General features: G+C 36.3%; 1 protein-coding gene across 1 annotated transcript in view; it reads right to left on the bottom strand.

The window, feature by feature from the left end:
* Positions 1–19,243, bottom strand: part of LOC140157475 (uncharacterized) — a 149,744-nt gene that overhangs the window by 119,770 nt on the left and 10,731 nt on the right. Inside the window, exons 5-15 of the mRNA XM_072180680.1 lie at positions 18,976–19,131; positions 16,969–17,154; positions 16,554–16,754; positions 15,336–15,533; positions 14,260–14,414; positions 10,180–10,306; positions 7,916–8,070; positions 5,563–5,686; positions 3,884–4,044; positions 2,974–3,100; positions 359–521 (exon numbers count right to left, since the gene is read on the bottom strand). Coding sequence (XP_072036781.1) covers positions 359–521; positions 2,974–3,100; positions 3,884–4,044; positions 5,563–5,686; positions 7,916–8,070; positions 10,180–10,306; positions 14,260–14,414; positions 15,336–15,533; positions 16,554–16,754; positions 16,969–17,154; positions 18,976–19,131 — 1,753 coding nt within the window. The remainder of the gene's footprint in view (positions 1–358; positions 522–2,973; positions 3,101–3,883; positions 4,045–5,562; positions 5,687–7,915; positions 8,071–10,179; positions 10,307–14,259; positions 14,415–15,335; positions 15,534–16,553; positions 16,755–16,968; positions 17,155–18,975; positions 19,132–19,243) is intronic.

Raw genomic sequence — 19,243 nt, forward strand, 5'->3', positions numbered from 1 at the left:
TGATTACTGAAATGACCTTTGACATTAATCACACTTAATTTCAGTGGTGTGTCAGTGATTATTTCAGTGATTAATACAGTGGGACTGTTTTCAGAGTTCATTTCAGATTTCAGTGCTAGTTTCAGTTAATTTATTTTATAGTGATAATGTTAGAGCAAATATGGAACGATAATGCAATAGGATGTTCCCTTTAATAGGCGCTAGTGTATAGATCAGCTAACATTTGTTTCTAAACACGGTGGTAGAAATATACCAAAATATTAATCAAAATATATGTCGGTTCTAAAGGCCATGTTTTGTTATCAAGCTTTAGCTTAATCAATATGCCTCTCTAAAAAAACCTTTTAACTGTTCTTACCTATCTCTCATGAAAGCTTTCACTATACTAGTCTTTCCAACCCTCTCCTGACCCACCAGCATCAGTCTTATGCTCCGAATTTCTTTCTTTCCTTCTTTAGATGCTTCCAGATATGCAGCTAATGCATCTGCTCCTCTTAGTCTGATTTCTAGGGGTGTTTCATCTAGAAAACAAAAATGATTAAGAGGTTATTTCACAGATGCATACAAAATAGTGCAGCAAATGTAAATTTTGTGTAATGCTGAACTCTTACTTACTCTATTACAATAGACTCCTGTCAAGTCATTCGTAATTGCATTTTTTTAATTTCATGAAAATAAAATTAATGTAATTTGCGTGGGAGAGCATATACTCGCTTCTGGTGCATGAATTCCCGGGTTCAATTCCCGGCAGTGGTAACTTACTAGAGTATCGACTTGGACAAAAAGTCTGAATTTAATTGGCAACATTTGTACCCTCAATCATATTAACATCATCATCATCATCAGTCGGCTGCGGAGCAGGCGACTACAAGCTTTCTCCAACTAATGCGATCTTGGGCAAGCATCCCTTCAGTATCTCCCAGGAGGTGCTGGACATACTGTAAGTACAGTGTTCGCGGCCGTCCCGGTTTCCTCTTCCCATGTGGTGGAATATAAAGCGCATATTCTTTCACAGGCTCGCCATCTTCAAGACGCAGTATATGGCCGAGAAATTTGAGTTGATGAATCTTGACTCTGGCAACCAGTGGAGTGGTGTTGGTCAGGTTGTAGATGGTTTCATTTGGAATCCGATCCACACGCTTGATGTTTAACCTGACTCTGTAGCAAGATGTTGCGAATGCATTGATCTTGATTTCCATGTCCTTGGTAATTACCCATGACTCGCACCCGTACAGAAAGACAGTATCACACGTTGTCTGAAACAGCTTGATTTTTGTTTCGATTGGCAGGGACGGGCTTCTCCAAAGGCGTTCCAATTTCCAGAAAGCTGCCCAGGCTAGTGCTTTTCTTCTTTTTAGGTCTCCAACACTAGAGCCCATCTTGGAACCCAAATACTTGAAGTCTGTGACATGGTTGATGGTACTTCCATAGACTTCAAGTGCTGGTTGGGCGTTACAGTTTGCAGTCATATATTCTGTCTTAGGTGCGCTGATGACAAGGCCTAGATCTGCTGCTGCAGTTGTAGTCCTAGTAAGCTGTGACTGGGCCCGGGCTATGGAAGATTCCAGCAGGGCAATATCATCAGCAAAATCCAGGTCATTCAACATCTTGGCAGGATACCTGCTTGACCGACGTGGGTAGGTAACAATTCCAGCGTCAATTCCAGAAGTTGATTTCATCAGAAGGTAGTCTACCAGGATAATGAGCAGGAATGGTGCCAACACATCACCCTGAAGCACTCCAGTTGTTACTTGCAAAGGCTCTGAGATACTGCCATCTACCATAACGGCACTATTGGAGTCTTTGTAGAGCACCTGGATGGCATCGACCACAAACTTTGGTATTCCATAATGCCGCAGCACTGAAAACATGACGAACCTGTTGATGGAGTCGAAGGCTTTTTTGAAGTCCACAAAAGTGACTGTTAAGGGAAGTTGGTACTCCTTGAAAACTTCCATGATCCTCCTCAAAATGTGTATTTGCTGAGCACAGCTGCGACCCGATCTAAAGCCAGCCTGGTTGCTTCTCAGTAAAGGATCAATGTGAGGTCGGATCCTGTTCAGAAGGATCTTGTTGTACACTTTTGCGGCAATGGACATAAGCGAAATACCACGGTAGTTTGTCATGAGATTGCATATTAACAGTTCTTGGTATTTGCACTGATGAAAAGTTTAGCTATAATAGAAAAGGCATTCACGAGTAGTTATGACAGAAATACGTTCATCATACTTATTGATTACGGAAAAAAGCCCATACACACGATATACTATTAACTGTCTATTACTAATAAATACGTATAATCTCCTATCAATAACGAACCTTGCCTCCGACTATGCTGTTCATGCTTCGTACAATGAAAGCAGGACTTGTGAAGCATAGATAAGAGAGTGTTTTTGCGTATATATTTTTGATGGTTAATATATTTTCAATCTTAAAGTTTTTAGTTTTCGTAATCGCAATTTGTTAATAATGTAAAAAGTACGTATAAGTCTATAATAGTAAGAGGATTGGATCATTTTTAACGTTAATAATTGCGAGATGCCGGCGCGGGAGACAATTAATCAGCGATCTTCGCAATTCATGCGTTGACATTTATGAATAAAATTCAATGGCGGTTTTCAATATATTAAGTGAAACCTCGGTCGCGTTGCTAAATTTCACTTATCACTAACCGTTATTTTTTTAACTTTGGGAAAATAATTTCACCGATGAGTAAGCTGAAAGGAAAACATCGATTTAAATAAACAATAGTGTAATTATTTTCTTTTGTACTTCCATGAGTAACGCTTAGCTAGGCTCTGACCTGTACTGGTGTAGAATGTTTGAATCTCCAACGAATAACGAAATTTTCAGGTTGTTCCATCTAAAATTTCCTTGCTCTCCCAGAAATAAAACTTGGTGGTACCACAGCCGCTATATTTAAAACTAGTTTCTGTAGAATATTATGTTAGCATTATTAAAAAGATACCTTACCTTCTGGGGTAATGATTTCCAATGGTTGACTTGGGTCACTGCGCCCTACCGCGTTCTCAGCATACACACGGAATTGGTACTGTGTGCCTGCCTCAAGATCATCACTACTGTACTTCACCTCAGCAACCTAATGATCACACACCAACACATACATATTAATGAATGCAATATTTAACAGGAAAAATTGCCAAATCTTTGGTGAAGGATGTTGACATGATGCATGATTTTGTAGACTCAAGTATGAGCTACTCTGAAAACCAGGTATACACCAATAAGCAGACACAAAAATAACTATTGTACCGTACCAGGCAGTATATTGAAGAAGTGCCTGGGTAACCAACGTTCTAGCAGTCGCGAGGGCAGCCACATATGAGGCCAGAAACAGGTAAAATAATATTGTATGTAAGGTCAACCACCACATGAAACCTGTAATTGTTGCATAGATACCATGTGAGACTTTGAACATTTGAAAGGGACCGTAGCTGGTCTCGAGTTTTGGAAAATGAGCTTGGTCACCAGATCAATACACCAAGAGTGAATGTATCAAGTAAACTGATTGTTACCAGTTATAGTTCAAAATGCAGTTTATAAAATGTTCTAAAATGTTATTAGATTGAACCTTTTCACTTCTGTCATCATTTTGATGGACTAGGTCAAATTCCGCTTGACATTGATTCTTTGCAATAAGATATTCTGATGTTTTAAATCGCGAACCATCAAATAGAAGACAAGAGATTACCTAGAGTATACAGGCAAATTGCAATAAACACAACCTTAGTTAGTTGGTGATATATAGCAGCTACACACAGCAGAGGACATATGCCATTATTGAACCACATTTACACGCATGATATCAGACAATATGTCATTGTCATAAAAAAAGGTTTTCAATCACATCACATCAAATCACCTTGTCTCCTATCTCAATCCATCCTTGACCTTCTCCTTTCATAATTTCAATGGTATATCCTGTAACAGGTGAGCCACCGTCACCAGGTGGTGACCAGCTGATAGCAATGTTATTGACGTCTTGGTTGTCAACTTTGGGCCTGTCTGGTGCATTAGGTTTGTCTATTTGATAGGTGATTAAGAAACAGATTGACTTGGTCAAATTGACAGCATCATGTGTGTTACCAACATTTACATGTCACATACAGCAGATGTGACATCCAAGGAGGTAAATAACATGTTAACTGGGTGGGCCCACCCAGTAAATTATTTTGCCCACAAAAATTCGTACAATGTCAAATATCGTCACCTTTATGCATCGATGTGAGAAAACGGTAACATTTGCATAATTAGCAAGCCAATACCTTGATACGCGTGAATTGCATTCTGGTCAGGCATCCCGAAACAACACTGTGTGCCATATATACGGGCAAGTGCATGTCCCGATGGAAACATGATGTTAATCGCCGTCCCAGCAAACACAAAAACGTTTTTATAACGTTTTAAACAGGTTATTTTTTATGTTTTGGTTTTAGTAAAAACATTTGCATAACATTAAATGTCGGTTTATATAAAACTGTCATGAAAATGTTTTTAAACATTTTGTATGAAAACACACAATTGTTATTGTAAGATATGATTTTGCAAACATTTTTTTTTACCAAATATTTTGTCTACGCTTGAATAACATTATGATAGAATATTTGCAGTAAGTTATCAAAAAATATTTTGAATGTTATGAAAACGTTTTATACCCTTTATATAACGTTTTCTGGTCACTTTTATAACTTTTTGCAAATGTCGAATGATGTCGAAAACGTTTTGTGTTTGCTGGGGTGGCACTGACAACCAATTCACCCCTGTACATTTTTATACGGACATTCATACTAATTAATCTTAATTAACATTACATATCACTAGGCCCATTAACATTCTTGACAAGATAGCTTATGCTTTTTATTTATTTCGCTTCATAATTATATCTTTATTTTTGGGTATATCGTAAACATTTTCACATTTGTATAATTTTTTGTTTGTTTTATTTTTAACGAATTCTTTAATGGGGGGAGCTTTTATCTAGTATTATATGATATCAAAAACTCGTCAACAATGAGAAAAATTGGGGGAATGATGCTGTTGATGGGTTAATGGATTAAAAGTTAGGAGGAATGTTCATTAGCTTGTGATCGACAGCTGCTATAGGCTCGTCAAATGTCCAAAAGCTCCATTAATTTTGGGTGTATTTTGTGCAAAACACAAATTAATGCGCAATGCGTCAAGTCAATCATATCATACAAGGTGTCAATGCACCCTCATATTTTTTTTGGGGGGGGGTATAAATCTAGACACTCTATTCCAGGAGCACTTAAAAAGGGACTTGTTTGAACACCGGCCTTGTGCTTTGAATTATTGATCAAAATATAATAAAGCCAAAAGGATGAATATTGGCCATTTAACAAAAATGAAATTTTTAGTCCAAACCATTTGAGTTGTATGTAGATAATTTTGAACCTCTGATGTTGCCTCCGACCTTTGGACCTTTTTTATGAATATAATCAGTATCATTCAATCATGAACCTATTTTTCTGATATCTCATCATTAAATGAAGTTTGCACATTTGTAAAACTAACTTTGCTTACCAGGGAGTGTAATGGTTGTTGGATCGCTTGGTTTTCCAAGACCTGCACGGTTCTCAGCGGAGATGCGGAATACGTAAAGATTGCCCAACTCCAGGTCACGGATGGTGTAAGTAGTCCCAATTACCTGCACAAATTAAAGTAAACAAGTGAATGGCCTGTTTCTATCAATGCCTTCCCAGCCCCAGCTAGCTGTATTAAATGATCACATAGTCCCCACACTGTGCATAAATAATTGCTGCCTGCCTGCCTCAAGTGTTTAGGTATTAGGAGGTTATATTGAGAATATCAGATCGGACCGATCAATACACCAATTTGCCAAGAAATTTAGACCTTTCAAATCACCAGCTATGAAGCTAAAATGATCATATGAATCATTCTACAACTGGTCTTAAAATAATATCATATTAATCATTTTAGTGCAGTGACAGCACCATACAGGGTGTATCAAAATGATTGGTACCGGGCTATGTGACATTTTCAAAAATATATCAAAAATATAAATCTGCTAATTAATACAATGTTTGTACTATAAATAGAAAGGGGCATATGTTAACTTATTGATCTAATAATCTGAAGATGATAGGTTGATGCATCTGGGAGCTATTGTCATTTAAATAAGATCGAAGTAATCATGGTTTTACTTAGATGAATAGGCTCACTGCCTGAACTATTTATTGTACATGCTCTTCAATATCTCACCTCAGTCCACATAACATAAAATTGCTTCACACACGCTTTTAGAAAGATAATTCCTGAAGTCCCTGTCTTACGACTCTGGCAGTGTGAGGTGAAGCCCTATCTTAAATGAACTTAACACCTGGGATGGATCCATTCTGTAACTGCCCATATCAAATTTTTGAAACATTGCAAGTTAAAGCATCTTTGCATGGGATACTCCTTGCTCTTGGAAACTGTCTTCTAAATCTTCTCTGCACTTCTCCATAGCTTCGTGTCAACCAGTAATTCTTTACTATAAATGCACGCTCAAAGTGTGGATATTGTGGAGCCATTCCAATAACTTTTACCAGGTCTAACCTATACTACACTGTCAACAGTCTATAGCCATTCTGCCACACTTACTTAGTAATCTCAATATATCTTATACTACACTTTAAATTACCGCCCTGGAAGGTGTTGGTACACAAACTTCTTTCAACCTACCTAAATTATTCAAGTCAATAATATTACTCTCAACCAAGAAATATTGATTTAAAATTATATATTATGAATAAAGAAATCGGCAAGGAAAAAATTAAACATTTCCATAGTTTTCAACATATCATTCTCACAAGGTATTTTTTGTGAAAAATAGAACTTTGAAAATCATGAAAATGGTGCGCTGCTGATCCAGCGTTACGATGAAAAGTGTAAAAACACCTACTTTCCTTTAGAATTATGTAACTTCTGAGCAGAATGTGCTATCTTTATGATCTAAAATTCTTAGAGAAGATAAAACTACTATAATTACAAATATTTAAACAATTAACCCTAAACTGGTACAAAAAATAGTAAAAAAAATCGGCAAAAATGAGAAGTCGTCGGTACCAATCATTTTGATACACCCTGTATGTTGTAAATTTATGCTGTGTATAAAATTTTTGAAGCTAAACTCTTCCAAAAAAGTTTGGAAATTTAAGCATCTGATTATTAATTTTGGGATATGTTAATATCGTGTACATATCAATGGACAGCTAATTAATTCCTCTTTCCAATGACACCACATTTAAAATAATTACCTTTTCCACAGCTTTTTGCAAACGCTGCAATCAATCATCCAGTTGCTTCCACTTGCTTGATTCAAATTCCCAAGGTGGGAAGTTTTTTGTAAGTTTTTATTTTTATATGCTTGTACTCAACATGCTCAATGACCACATTTCGGCAATCTTGCACCCATTGATCCCCATTTTACAGTTTTTTACTGCAGTGCCCCTTTCTTTAAAAGTTTCAGTTTGTTTACTGAATGACACCATATTTTTGTAAATTGCATTTTACGTGAAAGCACCACTTTACTCTACTCTACTCTGGTCTACTCTACTCTACTCTACTCTACTCTACTCTACTCTACTCTACTCTACTCTACTCTACTCTACTCTACTCTACTCTACTCTACTCTAGGGCCTACTATACTATACTGTACTATACTTTTAACATGGACGATGCATGTCAAGGGTTTAATATTTTTGGCAACCCCCCCCCCCCCCACACACACACACCCACACACACCCACCCCCACACCCTCACCCCCACCTACATCAGAGCTAATTTCCAAAATTCATTTGCCGGAAACAAGAAAAAGGGGACAAAAACATTATGCCCGGTGTACTCATGGTCTTCATTTCACAACTACACTGACCTTCTTTTTCCTGACATCATCGCTACCAAGACATTGCTCTAAGACATATCCTGTTAGTTGAGATCCACCATTATTTTCAGGAGCTGACCAAGTGATCCGGATATTTGTGTTTCTTATGATCTCCCCTTCTGGTGTACCAGGTTGGCTGGGTACATCTATAATAAAACATTTTGGTGTTTATGTGTGTCATATTAAGAAGGCATTAAAATTTACATGTACATGTATGTATATATTTCATAAGCCTATACATATAGTTGAAAATAAAATGCCTGCAAATGTGCTAGTTCGTGATTTTGAGTGTTCATATGTTCCCGTGTATGATGCATACGCCTTTTCACTCGTATTTAAAAGGGCATTTCGTGATCCACAGCATCATCCCCCAATTTTCTGAAAATAAGTTGAAATTTTTATATCACTGGAAACCTCTGGCTACATAATGTTTATGTACAAAAAAATTCTTGCAGATTAATTCGTTTAGCAACGATATCGTGAAATTTGAATTTCTTTCTGGTATACCAGAACGAAATTACAACGCATTGTCTATGGAGCAGTGTAATACACATTATCATGCATAACTAGCAAACGCAAAAGCGGAATCAACTGTATTTTGGGAATAAGTTTTTTTCGTGGATATCTACTGAAAAATGTTAAAATATGAGGGTCACTCAAAAAGTTCTACCTCCATCATCGCATCTCTTTATTTAATGCTAATGCGATTTTTGGTTGTTAAGATATGTTGGTTAAATCGAATACAGATTTGCTATGTCGGAAACGGTTAAAAAGTCAAAATTTTAAAAGCATCATATTGTAGTTTTGGATAATCTCCATAATAGTATAGGGGCCAGTCCCATGAAATTTCCGTGTCATTGGACAGATGTTTCAAATGGACAAAATGTTCAGAAGAGACTGGAGAATCATTTTTGTCATGTTGTCAAATTTGTTACCCGCACGTTCTATTCCGTTTCCATGGTAACGGTCACGCTATTTAAGGATTTTTAAATGTTTTTTTTTTAATCTAAAAATGGCATATTTTAGCTAGATATTTCTTAAAAAATAAATGGACTAAAAAATCCATATTTGGTTTGCAGAACACATGCTACAAGGATATTGAAAATATGTAAACAAAATCATTGCTCATCACAAATTCAACAGGAAAGTTACTAAAATCACTAAAAATGTGCATTTTAGGCCTACTTATGAATTTCAAGAGGTCATAGGTAAAAAACTATAGATCACAAAAAATGTTGTGATTGACCTTTTTGACTTCTACTTTAACGATTTCCACATAGATGTGGCCTACCTTCTTTTTAATCAAAATTAACCCTTCTTTTTTGACCATTTCCGACGTACCAAATCTGTATTCGCTTTAACCAACGACTCTTAACAAATAAATAAATCACATTTTAATTAAATAACTTTATTTTGTAGCCAAGATTTACGAGTATAATCATGGGTAATTTCAATTTCCTGGCATTTACGATATCAGAGATATGATGATGGAACGACCCTCGTATCTGCAGTTTCAGGTGCGTAACTTTAGAACATAATGCAGTCATGTCTACAGTAGAATTCACCACGACCTTTGCAGGACTTAAACCCCATTAAAAGCTATTAAACCAAGATAACACTCATTGAAAACAGCTCAACTATGTTAAATTAGATCTTCTCTGGTTAAATCCACACTACACATGTTTCTGTTTTACCTGTGCGGTATTGCAATGAGCTGGTAGTGTAGTTTCAGTTGGGTATCCGATTATAAAGCATACGCAAGGTAACAATACTTGTTTACGAATGAGACAATAGTGTGCATATTGTTAACCAGCATTCTTGAAAATGAGAAACATAATGGTTGTAGACTTAACACGGTTTGGAAATAATTTCTTCATATTTTTTGGTGTTATCTGTCGTTTACATATCCTTCCTAAAACACCAAAGTGCGAATATGTCCAAACACCTAAATTAGCTAAAAATTTAGGGCATGTTACAAAACTATATTTTCTAGAATTTCAGAGAATACTTAAATATTGGCCGGTTATTTTTCACACAGTGACGTTAACTAGGCAATAGCCTATACTTCTAACATACACTATTTGTAGAGGTCACGCGTCAACGGTGAGAGCACTGTGTACTGTGTATAGGAAAACGGACAGTAACTGCAGTATGATCTGGTACACCAATCCTGTCATACACACTCTCATTACTATGAGAACTATGTATGCTGACAGAATAAAGACGAGATTCAGGAATAATAAATCATTTCTTACCATAAGGTACAATAATGTCAGATAGCTCACTTGGTATACTGACGGCTCTCCTATTACGAGCTAAGATTCTAAATCTATATTCGATACCTGCTGTGACAGCAGTGGTGGTATATGTAGTATCAGTCACCTGTAATACAAGCAAACAGGGGCAACATAAACTGTTGATCCAAATCAAGGAACTTATTATGCTATCGGTAAATAACTGTCACGCATGGTCACACAAATTCACGCGCCCATATTGGTATATCATGTCTATGAGCTCAATTGACATAGGTCAGTCATTCTCGGCATAGGTGCCATTTTGTTTCCTATATAATGTTATTGCCGTGTTGTAATACTTAGATATAAAAACATATTTGTCAACATATTTACCATTTAAAATTATAAGAAGATTATGCAATATATTCTATAATAAATTGATGGGATATAACGGTGATTATTGAGGTATTACATGTTTGATAGAATCAGACCCCCGAATCAGCCGTGATCAACGGATCTTGAAGATATAGTCATAAATTCAGTTACAATTTAGTTAAGGGGGAATAATACCCTGATTTTCATCAGTACCCCTCTTCTTTTTTTTTTTCTTGCAAATTTATGAAGTACATAAATATGTTCATCACCTCATGTCCTGAACTTATAAAATATATCTACATACAAAGTGTTTTTAAACCATTTTAGTAAGTCATTTTAGCCCTATATATTTTTTGTTTACTGTATCCTAGTAACTCAGATGCGTGTTTCATAACAAACCATAATTTATTCTATTCAACATGTTCAAGTAGGGTACATGAATAGAATACATTAAATCCTTTGTTATACTCTCTATAGAAAATCTAGTGGTGCATGCAAAATATATAACACTGAATAAACACTTACACAATGGATGCATAGTCATTAGTCAATTTAATACTATAATGTGTTGTTAGGAGAAGAAAAGGCTATTAGGTCACCATTATGTCAGGTTATAGGTCAATTGGTTCAGGTCAAATTTAAGCATCAATTTTGAATACATCACATGTGAGAGTCTGTGATATCATAATGAGGCATAATTTTGATATTCTGTCTTTAACTGGATATATATCGAGAAGTGCAAGGTGGATATACTAATATACCTTGGGATGTAAATGGTGAGTACAATTTAGAATGCCTAGTTTAGATGGATTTCACAAATAAATATAAAATAGTTACCAAAATCACAAAAGTTAAGCTTACGGAAAACTACCCAATATGGTGGTATAGGTGACAATAAAATACAATTTTTTTCAACATTGCTGTAGTATGGTTGTGGTAACCTGTTACCTGTGGCTGAATTAAGTTTCAGTGAAATAATGTCGCAAGTTAAAAATACAAAATATAGCTCATCATTGAAAATAGAAGCATTTTAACCAGTTCCTTTTTTGATAGTTGTGGAACACCATGCAAGTTCATGAAGTCATAAAAGAAATCAGGAAACACTTATTCCCATTTTACATATCAACTTTATTTCCCTAATGTGTTAGCAACACATATCCAAAATTTTAACGAAATCCGTTGATAGTAAGCTTTCCAAAATGAAGTGAATTTAAATCATCAGTGATGTACCACCTTTTGGATTCTATATACTTTTAAAAGCATGTAAGCTACGATGATACCGATGCCACCAATAAAACGAGAAGATTTGCCCCTTCATTTTGCATACCACTTTGTCCAATTTTTTTTTGTAATTTCTTCACAAAATGCAAAAAAATGCAAAAAAAAAAATCAATGGGTGTAGTACCCCCTTAAGTCTAAATCGAAATGTACTAGAAGGATGTGGTATATCATCTCTGCTCAATTCATGTAACCGTAACTTCCGCATTGCTCTTATGAACTCTCACCCTAACAATGCTTAATGTCCAAATACAATACTCCATCTTTCATCAGCAAAGGACTGCGATTATGCGGTCATGACCTTAGATTTTAGATGCAACCAACACATAATGAACTTCTTAAATGAATGTAATGTTAGAGCATTGTACTGATATTACGAAGGTTGGTTAGAGCGTCCTGCTAATTATTAAAAACTTTTACGGTCTACATTATTTCGGGAAACACATTTTTTGACGCAAAGGATAGGGTTGTCCGCACCCCCATAAAACACCAAATTTTTGTTTACGTTAAGTGTGTCTAATTAAGTTCATTAGTTTCAAAATCACTAAAATCTCCCTGCGAGCTAAACACTGAGTAAACGGTCACAATGAACATGTAGTCTGGTCACTGAATTAACTATTATACCTCAGACATTCAATATATATTTGTCAACCTCAAACCCAATCAGTTTTTGTCACCAGTCAACTATGTCAACGTGTCTTTTTGGAGATCCAAACAAGGCAAACATTGAAAATCTCATCTACATAATAATGACCTAATCACACATCTTGAGCCTATTTTCGTGGCCATTAACTTGTAGGCCTACTGCTCAAAGGTGAATGGATTTTTCTTTTTTTTAGTCCTACCAGGGTGGGATTGGTAAAAAGTAAGCATACAGTCAGTAAAATCCTATGGGATTCTTTTACCGTGTCCTACGAGGAGATTTAATAGTAGTATTTTTAGTCAATGTTGTACGGGGGACTTGTATTCTCTACGGCAACTTCAGCAACTTAATCCTCCAAATTGTCACACAAAGATTTCATGTAAAACTTTTCCTATCAAATCTATTAGACGGGTGATCTCCTAGTATTACAAAGGACGCCAGTTCGAATCCTGCCAGAAGCACTGGTTTTTTTATTGCATGCCTTTTAAAATTTACGTGCGCTGCTGCTCTGGGTAAGGGACGCACCATTAGACATCAGGGGGGGGTAGGAAGTTGGGGTCGGGAATTTATTTTTTCGCCGACGAAGGCGGCAAGTTGTTTTTTAATTTCATGGTGGGGAAAGTTTTTTTTTTTTTTAGTTTTTTTTTTGCTCATGTAGTGGGGAAAGTTTTATTTTCCAAACTTCCTAGCCTCCCACCCCTTGAAGTCTAATGGTGCATTCCTAAAGATTATTTGTTCATTTTCCAATATGTCAGCACTCAAAATGGAAAGCTGCAGTCTGTTGTAGTTAATGATGTCAGTAACTGAATACCAGACTATGATATCAGTGACCGAATACCAGACTACTGAGAGCAAAGCCATCAACTAATTAAGCAAATTTGACCTCCTGAACGTAAACTAAAACAAAATTTGATGTTTCCTGGTGTATAGGCAACCTTGATCTTTGCATTGCAAAAAGCTTTTCCTAAAATAATGTAGACCCTTAAAGTTTTTAGCAGTACAAATTCACCAATTGAACTTCATAATTTATTATAGATAATGTTTGAATTAACAGACCACCAGATTGTATCACACTCGATCACCGTTCTTTAGTGATTGTCATTCTGGTGGTGGCTCGATCACGGGCCGGCTTTTGGACCAGACCCGGCCCGCTGACCAATCGTTGAATCGTGATTGGACCTTGAGCAATCTGAAATGTAGAGTACGCGTAGCAAAAAATTTGGCCCTCAAATATATTTGATATTATTTTATTATTTTTTATTTTTTATTTCGCATGTACATTATACGCAGTGCATTACATTACGCGTGTAATCACTTTCGCTTACACGCTTTTCCTTGATGTAGACAACTAAACATTTCGGCAAAAATTGTGTAGCTAGAAAGAATAGCTACTGTGAGAAATAAAGGTTGCTGCCTTATCCTTTATACCCAATTGTTGTGTCCTCGGCTGTAAAAATGTTTAAATAATGGGTTCGGTTACACCTCACCCATTATTTAATTTTTTGCCTAAGGACACATTATTTGGGCGTAAATGGTTCGGCATTACCATTTATTCAGTGGTGGCACTACGGGGGGATCTCCCCAATATTTTTCTTGCCCCCTTCCCCAGTTTACGCCCCACTTTTAAGGAAAAAACAACAAAATTAACAAAATTTCTGCTTCTTGCGGCAATTTTGTGTAAAAAATTGTTGATTTTACCACCCTCCTAACATTTTCCCCCAATGTCCCCCGAAAAAATTTCCTGGTGCCGCCACTGCCTTTCTTTCTTAATTATAAGCCATAATAAAGTCATAAGGAATGTATACCTTGTCAACCCGATCCCACTTTGAAGTTTTTACGTCAAGTTTCTCTATCACATATTCTGTAACAGGAGATCCACTTGCAGGTGATGCCCAGGTGATAGCAATGGTTTTGATATCTTGGTTTTCAACCTTAGGCTTGCCTGGTGCATCAGGGACACCTGTATAATAAATGATTGGGAAACAGAATCAGGCCTAACAACAAAATAGTACTTGGCTTGTTTGCTGTAACTCTAAAAAATGTGAGGGTTGTCATTGTTTTGTTTTGTTTTGATTCGTAAAATAAGCTGGGCAATTCTATAAAGTAAATATGCATAGTTACACAAAAAATGAAATAAATGGTTTTATATATAGATAGATAAGAAGGGATCAAAATCAGGGAAGAGAAAGGGAGATGAGGAAAGAACGGGAAAACAACATGATTTTGGAGTTTGCGTCTCATATATTCCTAATAATATATAAATATGTTAAAACCATATATACACTTCTGGTAAGTCTTTTTTTTAATTAAAAACAAATAGATAAGTAAATTTCGTGTGGCCTAAAATGTGTCCCTGCCAAATTATGAGATCAGAAGAGGCAAAGTTTGTGAAGAATGAATATATTTGTACAAAATGCACGAAGTAAACTTTCAAATCCCACTGGCAAATTTACTCCTGGACACACTGGTTAGTAATGATCTTTGTTAATAAAACATAACAGCAGAAATTGAACATGATTAGTTATGTTTTTGTAAAGCGGAACATGAGTACTAAATAGTTGAAACAATGTGCTGTAACGGTAATTGAATGGGAACAAGGGTAGGGCAGTTCTCGAACCACAATACTGGACCCGGGGGCTTTAACCGGCTTTCTTGGCTTGTCAAAAGAAGAAAAATAACAGTAAAAAATAAATAAACAAAACAAAATGGGGGCTTTTGTCAGTGGTTCGGAATAAAAAGGGAAAGGAAAAAAGAGGAAAGGAAAAAAGAAGAAGTAAAGTCCCATTGAAATCCATCAAAGCATACAGAAGATTATTTAACACTTTTTTCATGCTATAATTGATATTCTATGATAGATACGCAATAATTGATCATTTGTTACCTGTGTCTTTAGGTATATATGTAGTAGTCTGATGACCAATAGTGTATTGATCACCAGTAACTTGTGTTACACCTCCCTTTACAATGGTTGGCTTGTGCATAACTACAATGCAATCTTGTCGGCTTTTAGACTCGTTGTTAGTTGTCTGTTCTATGGCTTCCTGGACTGCAGACCGTAACTCATCTAGTTCAAATGGATCTGAAAATGAAAATGGGGATAGCGGAGATACTCAAAACATGTTCACCTAGAAAGTATAAAATTAGAGATTCAATCATGTTACACATCCAGTGCTTCATCAGCAATTAACAACAATGCACCTATTGCGCATATTTTTATTTTGGCCTTTCTTTTCTTTACTCTTTTTCTTCATTCTGTTTCTTTCTAGTTTTTTCTCTGTATACAAGCCAGCATGCTTATATAAGCTTTTAAGCTTGGCTTGAACATTTTGCTTGAGCCTGGTCCCATCAGGACCCAAGTGCGTGTCTACTCAGACCGACTGTTTAAACAAATAAACAAAAATATACAGATGCGAGTGTGCATCATTGTTAACTTCTGATGAACCACTGTGTAACGTGAATGGATCCCTTTCAACAACGAAAACAAGCAAGATTATAATTCACATATTTATTTCTTGACGCATGTCAGTTAGTCATTGCCAATCAACATATACAAGTAGATCGATCAGGTTAAAAATGTTCCTGTTGATATTAGCAACAAAACTACCAAACAAAACGGCAATGTTTAGCCACTTCCTCCAAAATCCAACATGTAAACATGGCAAAAGCATGTATATATGCAAACATTTTCCAGGCATGACAAATGTTACCCACTCGTCATCCCGTACATGTATGCACGCTTCTGTTAACTTGCGTTTGCGCATATGCTACTGTAAAAGTATGGATTCATCATCGTTTAACAACGGTTGGCTCCAGAACAAAAAAAGAGTTGTTGAAATGTTTATCCTTATACAATGTACATTTTGGAAGATCCTAGAACATATTTCAGTCAACTCCTTTATCCAAAATGAATATGAATTAGGAAGAGCATTGCCTAATGGTTAAGGTTACTCGTCTTTGGTGCCTGTGGTCCCGGATTCAATTCCCTAGCTGGTGGTGGCAACTTGCTGGGTTTAACAGTAAAAAAAAACCCCACAAATAAAGCTTAAAATGGATAAGTATTATGTGATTAAAGATAAATATGAAACCATTGTGCATATACCTTGTGATCCTCCTGGGGTTGGCATCAGTGCACTCTGCATTGGTGTTGCTGGACCTTCATGGGTATTTATTTGAGTACTTGGCTGTTGCTGATAGGGCTGCTGTTGTAGCTGTAGAGACTGCTGCTGCTGCAGTAACTGCTGCTTTTGAACTTTCATGTCCACCTTCTCAACTGGGAATGGGGTTATCCTGCGATTCATGCCTTGAAACATGAAAACACAACCAGATATGACAATACTATAGTCCTTTATATACGAAGCCCAGCTGGTTCAACTTCTTTTTAATGCATTTCCTCATTTCAATATTTTAATTGCTTGATTACAACATATATCAGAGCTTATACTTAAGCCTATCAATGACAAGGTCACTACTTTAGCACTAAATCTCGGCTTGTTGTAAGTTGTCTATATTCTTACCAGTTTCATGAGGTACATAAATGTTCTGTTTATCCACATGAATGTGATCTCCAGCTATAACAGTTTGGTTTTTCATAAGACTTGGGTTGTTCACATACATGTTTATTCCTCTATCATCAGGATGCGTGTCTTGTTGGTTCTTGAAAATATCTTGCAGTGATAGTAGTTCTGATAAGTCTGATAATCCTGCAGATGAAAGGAAGCACGGCGCTAGTTCGCTTGTTCGCGAAAGCGTTGTGTACAAATCAATAGGGCATAATATGGAGCAAACTGCAACTTTTAAATTGGCATCTTCCGTGAGTTTTTGGATAGTCATGTGTTTATTTCTTGAACAATTTCAACAAATGAGGTCTTAAATGCGAGCTAAAAGATGTAGCTATTGGCTGCTGTTTCCAATTATGACATATATGTCTTTGTTTAGGATATATAAGGGGTGAACATAATTGATACCTTAATTATTTGGCTTACTGTATTGTCTACGTGTAACACGTGTGATGAAATGCAGTTTAAAATCCCCGCCAAGGACACATCATTTCATATTTTTGGTGGGATATACCCGACGGGACCCAGCTATGGCTGCAATTGAGGGGTAGGAATGCGTTACATTGGATTCGTCTATAGCCTATGTATTAACATGTATAAAAGTGGAAAAATCCAAATATGTATTTTGGCCTATGGATTTTCTGAAAGTCATAGGTAAAAACTATGGATCACAGAAATATGCCACTACGACCTTTTTCACGCCAAACACAAATAGCGTAAAATTGGGCTTTTTTGGTAAAAAATGATAAAAAGCCTGAACAAAACATGTTACCCAAATTTTGCGTCAATATGGTATGATGGAATATTTTGGTTCACAGATTTCAAATATTCATATTCCCTCTATTATTCAGAGCAAAAAGTAAGATTGCAATCATTTCTTTTTTGTAGTTATGGCTACTTTAATATTTGACATTTTGGGGTAAAATTAGATTTAAAAAAAGTCACAAAAAACAAATTTTTCAACTAAAATATCTCAGTCCACGTCAATTTTCAGAATTGCCAGCCGGGTTAAACAGATAGAGGAAACTATATCCAGTGATAACCTGGCTGGCACCTTTGTCCAAAACTGATGGCCTCTCTACTCTGCAGCGATATTCTGAAATCTGGTTTCGCCGAAGGTTTATGAACATGAAGGGATGTTAATCCTTAATTTGTGGTATCTTTGGCAGATCTAAGAATGCGACCTTAGTTATAAAATACAAATTACCTTTTCAGATACATTGGGGCTTGGTTATTAAGATCTTTGTATAAATGCAAGAGAATCTTGAATGGGGCACGATCAGACGTAGGGAGCCAGCTTCGCCCCTCCCCGTACCAACACCAAAAATCACACGGGCTGCAGAATTATATGAAGCCTTTGTATTCTGACTTTGGATACAAGTACAATAAACAATGAATTTTAAATCTAATTCCACAACGGCTGTAAAATGATAAAGCTTCTTTTACAATATAATTATTTTAAATCTAATTCCACAACGGCTGTAAAATGGTAAAGCTTCTTTTTGTTATCTTGTTAAGCTAGAGTAATGAGTGTTAATTGTGTATAATGGCACGTACTTCATGTGCTACTCGCAGTGCTTTCGCACGCGTGAATTAGACGCATCAACATCTCAGTTCACATATAAAACTATTCTGTACAATTTCACTTCCAACATGTGATACGCGTTTGTTAACCTATAAATGTACCATAGTGCGAGATAAATTATACCGCGGGACATCAAACCTGATTGAGAGGGGAAACCAAGCCTGATTGGTGGGTGCACTGATAAATTTTTTTAGCAGTTTTCAATGGGATTTGTTAAACTTTTCACTATTGGCGGGCCACATGCCCGTACCCCTATGAAAATGTAGAATTAATGAAAGGTTTCAGTTCAATTATGTTGTACGTTCTTGCAGAGAAGACACATCTTATCTGGTTCTGGCTATTCAGAGCACTCTTTGTATTTTACTTAATTCTAGCATTACCTTGTGCACCTGGAGGGGCTGATGCTGTAAGACCCGGTGATACTCCTTGTTCATCGATAGAGATGGGAGGGGGTGATTTCTTTGGATGCACATGACTTGATGCCGTATCCTCAATAGGACTTAGAGAGTTACGAGATGTTATATTCATGTCTTCAACTGAAAAAAAAAATATCAAGATTGAATGAAGAGTGAAACTTTACGGACAATAAAAATGCAATTACAACTTCCAAAAAACAATGTTTCAAACTTGTCCCCGTTATGAAAACAC

The sequence above is a fragment of the Amphiura filiformis genome, chromosome 7, assembly GCF_039555335.1.
Source record: "Amphiura filiformis chromosome 7, Afil_fr2py, whole genome shotgun sequence".
In the NCBI taxonomy this organism is placed as follows: Eukaryota; Metazoa; Echinodermata; class Ophiuroidea; order Amphilepidida; family Amphiuridae; genus Amphiura; species Amphiura filiformis.